At 36.1% G+C, this 7,195-nt stretch overlaps 1 protein-coding gene across 1 annotated transcript; it reads right to left on the bottom strand.

Annotated features, from left to right (window-relative positions):
• Positions 1 to 4,579: 4,579 nt before the first annotated feature.
• On the bottom strand, positions 4,580 to 6,116 carry LOC140749127 (uncharacterized). Its single transcript, XM_073082157.1, has one exon. It carries the CDS (start codon positions 5,352 to 5,354, stop codon positions 4,647 to 4,649), a length of 708 nt encoding a protein of 235 aa, XP_072938258.1. The 5' UTR covers positions 5,355 to 6,116; the 3' UTR covers positions 4,580 to 4,646.
• Positions 6,117 to 7,195: the final 1,079 nt, after the last annotated feature.

Below are 7,195 nucleotides of genomic sequence, written 5' to 3'. Positions count from 1 at the left end.
CTCCTCTTAATGTAGAGTATATTATTATTTAAATAAATTCTTCTAAACATCATCATCATTATTATCAATCTATATTATCCTTTCAGAATGAGCGTTAGGCCATAGTCAACCACGCTGACCAAATGCGGATTGGTAGACTTTGCATACTTTTGAGCTGTTTTTTACGATCCCTTAGTTATTCAGTTTTACTAACAATGTTTTCCTTTACCGTTTGGGAAAATGGTGATAATTTTATATTGATGATTATTCAACGTCGGACAACTGAGACGCGTTTCGACCATTAGGCTATCACTACTACAACACACTTATCACACATAATACATTTAGAACCAAATAGAAAATTTTCAAATGTTAAAATTCCAAACCGTTTGAATCAATATTCAGCCCACAATCCACTTTTCGAGGGCGAGCGAGTGTAAAATGATTTAGTTTTCAATTAGTACCGTGTGTTTTATTCACACGAATAGATTTTCAACAGCACTTGCGTTCAACCATTCATTTATTTGTACAGTCGGTGACAATTTTCGGGGTACAAGTCACAAGTGTTTGGGTTGGCATGATTAAAAAACTTTTACGTTTAGTTTATTTGTTGAACTAATGTTTTATGTTTATATACTTGTTTTGGGATAAGAGTTGATTATCGTCCAGTAATATTCAATTTATGCCTAATTTCAAAAACATTATTGAGGACCCGTGTGGCGGTGGACGCCATGCCGGTCTGACACGTGGTTTCCAGGTTCGATCCCCGGTCCCGGTATTTGTGTATTCGTCTTTACATGTCCGTCGTACCTACGATACTTGAAAAATCCTAGTGTAGGGCTATGAATGTAGGAGAAGGAATTTTAAAAACAAAAAAAAAGTCAAAGGTATGTTTGGTAAAGAAAACGATGGATAGATTGATTATTAAACATGACCGTATCTTAATCCATCTACCTACTGGAAAATATCAGTCAGATGGAAAGCAAACTTTTTACTGTCTTTCCTCTAAGGTTAGCAAGCAATCCACCTCAAGTAGAGCTATAATCCTATTTACTGTTGTACCACATTGTACGAGGTGGACAAAAAACTCGTTTGCAGCTTTTATTTCATAAAATTTTATTATATAACATAAAACCTAAAAGAATTTTTTTAACCATTTGTTTCAATTCACTCAATTTACTTTTAACATTTTATTAATCCACTTTCTCCAGAATACAAAAAAGGACTAACATTTTCTATGTGCACATTTTTAAAAAACCTTTGAATGAGACTAATTCGGCAGAAATACGCACAGGTGGCAGCCCTATTCTAAGGATGGCTAGCCCTATTTTTGCCAAATAAATAGAAATTTACCTTTTAAATAGAAAGTGATCAATTTCATCACAAATGTTTTGTCACCCCCTGAGAATTCTGTATCTAAATGTTTTTCATGATATTATTTCCGAAGCTTTGTTATGAAGTATGACCAAAAATTGCTACGATAAAGCTTCTTTGACAGTCAGAAAAAGCGTAGATGAAATACAAGCAGGAAGCTAATTGAAGAATATTTTATCATTATTTAAAAATAAGGGAGCGATCACGCGAGCGACAATTCATGTAGACAACCGACGCCGATTGTCTTCGCCTGTCATTAGCGAACGTCCGGAATGGTTGTCGACTTATATCGTCAGCAACCGACAACGACTGTCAATAACAGTTGTCGATATAAACTGTCGCTCGTGTGTTACCTCTACTTATATCGTCAGCAACCGACAACGTCTGTCAATAACAGTCGTCGCCATAAAATGTCGCTCGTGTGTTCCCTGCCTAATAAATCTCAGTACAAATTGACATGCCGAGAAGTCCCATAGAAACGTTCTCGGAGAAGTCGTTTCTTGTTTGTCTACACTCTGGAGACAGGTTTCGCAAATTGATATACGAGTATACGTGAAGGGAACTTTTTGTATCAAAACAATGATTGAATGTAAAAGAAGAATCGTGTTATTTCTTTCAAGTAATCATTTCATAGTTTTTTCCATATAGGATAAATCTGATGTGCATATGAGTAAAAGTCGTTCGAAATTTAGTCTTCAAAGTTATCAATGCAATTGTGATGGACCTAAGGAAGGACACTTGTTCGGATTTGCGTATTTACCAATTTGAAAGGTGGTAGGTAGGTGTGGTTCTGTGTTCTAGGAGGAAGACACGTTCATTCAAGGCGTTGCAACTTAGTCCTCAGTAGTAGCATCTATGGCTGACCTTAAGTACGGTACTAATCTCATACATATTCGAGTACATTTATCATCAGATTAACTGCAAGCTTTTTCTTCTCTTTTTATATTAATAAAAAAAAGTCACTTTAAGACATTAAAAAAATATGGTATTTTTTTTATTTTATAATTTTGTTTTTCATTTTTGTATATATGTAAATTTTGTAAATAAGTTATTTTATATTTATAGTTTCATTTATTATTTTTAATTTTCTGTAAATTTAATTATAATTGTAAATATTTTTCAGTTAATAAATACGTGAACTTGTAACTCAAAAAAAAAAATGATAATTTAAACGCACACCAGATGGTATAAACTAAAGTTACAAAGTAAACAGAGCTATTCAGAATACTTTTAACTTGACTTGAATAGTTTACATGAATAGCTGACATTTTGTTAGTTCTGCTTCATCGAGTGTAGTTGAAACTAGAAACTGATGCTCCTTTAGTTCCGAAGTTCCTACGTGACGTATTGAAAATGCATCGGAGACGAAGTGAGTTCGTGCGAGTTGACTTTTAACAACTTTAAGAAGTAATGCGACACGCGCAAGCGATCCTTTTGGTTTTGACCTTCTAGATACAAGTAGGAAATTTATACTTACACGAGCTTTTGCCCGCGGCTTCGCTCGCGTTACGAAGTAATATTTTCATCCCCTATTTTATCCCCTTGGGGGTAGAATTGATCAAAATCCTTTCTTAGCGGATGCCTACGTAATAACATCTACCTGCATGCCAAATTTTAGCCCGATCCGTCCAGTGGTTTGGGCTGTGCGTTGATAGATCACTATGTCAGTCAGTCAGACCTTACTACTTACTCAAAACGAATCAAAATGAAAATATTTTTAAGTAGTCAATAAAAGTCTTCATACTAACATCTTTGCAACAAGATTATCATGCCATCGGCATTGCTTCGCAGGTCATTACTTTATGGAAAAAAAATCTAGAAATTCCGTAACATAAAATACACAAAAATTAAGCTAATTGGGAAAGAGCTATAAGTTTTTTAGACGATAATAATGTTTCTAATTTTCATAAAAATTAATTATCTATTTTATAAAGTTGGACGCATCGGAATTTCTTTTCTGTAACCGGTCCTTCGTCTATGAGGATATTCCCCTATATATCTATAATAATTTTCACTCTTTTCCCCATTCCGTGTTTTATGTGTGAGCGTGTGATATCTCAGAAGCTTACCTCAACATAGTCGGAGTAAAATACGAGTAAATATTCGCAGATATTGTACACTAGAGTATAATTTATTGAGTGTGACCATAGATTAGTAAAGATACGTCGCCGCCTTGAAATTGTATGAAGCCACAAACGGCGTATTTTAGTAAGTTCTTTTTTTGAATTCTTGACAAATAAAAACATTTTTAGAGAAAATTTACGAATAAATAACTAATACTGCGTAATTTAAGTAATAGAGCAAGATCCCAGGGCCACCAGACGTCACGTATTTTCTGACGAAGGAAATGTGGACGATTGAGTAGTGTTAGTATGTACTAAGAACGCATGCCTACCTGCTAGCTTGCTCAGACGGCCAATTTTCAGGTATCAGGTAATCAAGGTACATAAAAACATTACTTACCTCACGTAAATTCTCCAAGCTGATTTTTACGTATATTTTAGGCAATATCCTTAAAAATAAGTCGCCAATACTCCCAGACACTTTCCGTCGGCCGTATTGCTTTGCAGACGCTTTAAAGCTCCCAAAATAATTACTTAACTTCACGTAAATTCTGATGCTCCATTTTTATATATGTCTACCAGACAACTATTTTAAAATCTTTTACAAGAAGACAGACCGATCCAAGGGGCCAATCATCCCCTAAGCTCAATTTTAATGCCTCTGTGGGTAGGAGCGCGAGGGCATTATCCACGCGCATGAGACTGAGTGAGACATGTATTAGGATATATTGACCTCTCTCTCTCTCTCTCTCACTCCGTTACAATTTACTCATATAACTTAATTATTAATATTAAAAAAAATCAGCTAAAAAATAAAAAATCAGGTAAACAATTAAAAATTAACTTGTAAAAAAATGCTCATTTGACTACAATAATTCTAGAATTTTATCCTACAAGCTGTTTTGATAAATTCGAAAAAACTTCATTTTTTTTTTTAAGCAATTTCAAATACTCGATAGTGTTAACGAATTCATTGAATAACAGCAATTTTTTTTAATTATTTATTTATTGGGAATTAATCATAAGTAAAATACAAAGTAGAAAAATATTAATCTCTCAAAATTTCTGAGTAGTGCCTCTAATCTTCATTATCATCGTCATTGAAATTAGACAATTCATCATGCAGCCAATCTTGATATTGAATATCTAAATCGTCATTGTCACTATCAACATTGTCCTCATTTCCTTCCACTGTAAAAAAAAAATTCAAACAATGAAGATCTGAAAAAACTAAACTGACACAAAAAATATGAAAAACGAAAATAAATTACCTGATTGTTCTTCTAGCGACTCACTGACAAAACCCGGTAATTCATCTCCGTCGAACCAATGAAAATCATATGTTCCATCTTTTAATGTCCAGCCATTATTTTCGGGTTTGAAAATATTTATCATCTTCATAGTTGCATTGTTCCAAAGACTAGCAATATAGTTAGCTCGTCGGAACTGTTGCCAAAGCTCACTTTTGCAAGGTGGTAAGCTGCTAGCATCGAAGTTTTTCAAATTTTTCCGATTGAATTCTTCATTAATGTCAGAAACCATATAATTGTTAATAAACAGTTGGAGTCTGGCAGCATCTACATCAATTATTCCAGGAACGTTGTATACATCATAGATAAATTTTTGTATTATGTTGAATACACGTTCTTCTTCATCTACATCACCAACAAAATCCAAGGAACCAAAACGGTGAAATGCTTGTTGGTATTCTTCATTTTTCTTCAAAATATTAAACGGCCTTTGTTTGCCCTTTTTGAAAAATGCTGGATTAAAATCACATCCTGTGATAGCATGGAATGCTGGTAAACTTTGACACAACGACGGTCCGAATTGTTCGTAGATAGTATTCAAGTCAATATACCTCTGTTTGTTACCAGTGCCGGTCAAAATCCAAACGTGGGAATCACCATTTTTCAAATGATGCATATTTCCCAGCATTATAGCTGCTATATCAGTATCTGAGCATCGTATCACAAAATTAGCCTGGGCATCAATGTTGCATACATGGTACACGATCTTTGTATCAGCTTCCTCATGCTCGGAACATGATAAATCTTCATCGATTTCAGATATAACTATTAAATTTATTGTTAATCACGATGAAAGAGTAACATTGTTTAAAATTTATAAAAATCTTATTATTGTCAATGAATGGAATCATCTCATCAGTAGCCCAGTGTAGTATAAAAAATTCAACAAGAGACTGCTTGAAATGTATGTTTTTTAATTCTTTCGCGAAATCTGATGGACGAACTTGATCTGGTCCAGTAATCCAGAGGCATTAAAATTGAGCTTAGGGGATGATTGGCCCCTTGGATCGGTCTGTCTTCTTGTAAAAGATTTTAAAATAGTTGTCTGGTAGACATATATAAAAATGGAGCATCAGAATTTACGTGAAGTTAAGTAATTATTTTGGGAGCTTTAAAGCGTCTGCAAAGCAATACGGCCGACGGAAAGTGTCTGGGAGTATTGGCGACTTATTTTTAAGGATATTGCCTAAAATATACGTAAAAATCAGCTTGGAGAATTTACGTGAGGTAAGTAAAGTTTTTATGTACCTTGATTACCTGATACCTGAAAATTGGCCGTCTGAGCAAGCTAGCAGGTAGGCATGCGTTCTTAGTACATACTAACACTACTCAATCGTCCACATTTCCTTCGTCAGAAAATACGTGACGTCTGGTGGCCCTGGGATCTTGGACTATAATAAATAAATAAGTATTTCAAATATTTTAGGGACAATTAGCACGGACACGTGGCAAAACTTTTTTACGCATCTATTTCATTTCTCAAAACTGGTACATTTTCTTGTTAGGAGTGAGTAATCTTTACTAATCTATGAGTGTGACGATAATATTTTGAACTAGCATTTGTGTTTGTTAAAAAGGAAGAAAACTTTGTTTATGATCCTATTATATTTTAGTAACCTAATGTCTGCCATACACACTACGTTATGCCATATACACCTATTTAGGTACAGTACTTCGGACTGTGTCTGGGAATAGACCTGTTCAGTTTTTTTAACCTGTGCAGGCGATCGGCGCTAGATCAAAAATAAATTATTTCTTGTAACATCATATGGCGCGTCATCGTTTACAATCGATGCCATCGCTACAGAACTGAACACCGTATGGTACACGGGAACGTCATCAGCTCACCACACACGCTATCGACGTGCGTTTGACCTTTGTACAGGCAAATCTTTGAAGGTGGTAGAACCCTTTGTAGTTCGACTCCGGCGGCACCACCGCCCACCTATTTCTGCCTAATCACAGCAGTGTTAGGCGCTACTGTGTTTCGTTTTGAAGGGTGTGGTAAGGGAGACATACTTTTCCGAGGCGTTCCAGCTTAGTCTTCAGGGGTAGTGGCGCATCTGTGACCGACCTCAGGTAGGAATGACTAATCCTATCTGGGGTTGATTACAGTTGTCCATGGGCGGCAGTAGCCACTTACCATCAGGTGGGCTGCATGCTCGACTGCTACTCCTATATTATAAAAAAAACTTTCAAAAGGTACCCGACGACGTGGGAGCGAAGCCGAGTTATGTGGGATTTTTACCGCACTAAAACCCTCCCGGCCGTCCTCAACGCTTGTTATAGAACTCCGGGATCACCGACGGAACACAACCGGAGTCCTTCAAGCGCGATGTCCCGATTGGGCTCTTCCCTGGGGGAGCAGTGTTCGCTCCTCCCGCGCCATCTAGTGTTCACCACCCCCTGCCCCCTTTTAGTCGCTTGCGACAGGCAGGGGTTACCATAGCCCTATTCTAGTTCCGAAAC

The sequence above is a fragment of the Epargyreus clarus genome, unplaced genomic scaffold (genome assembly GCF_041222505.1).
Source record: "Epargyreus clarus isolate Ecla_fem2 unplaced genomic scaffold, WU_Ecla_fem_2.2 ptg000017l, whole genome shotgun sequence".
NCBI lineage: Eukaryota > Metazoa > Arthropoda > Insecta > Lepidoptera > Hesperiidae > Epargyreus > Epargyreus clarus.
Note: the sequence above shows the minus strand (reverse complement) of the source record. Positions and strands in the feature narration are given on the sequence as shown.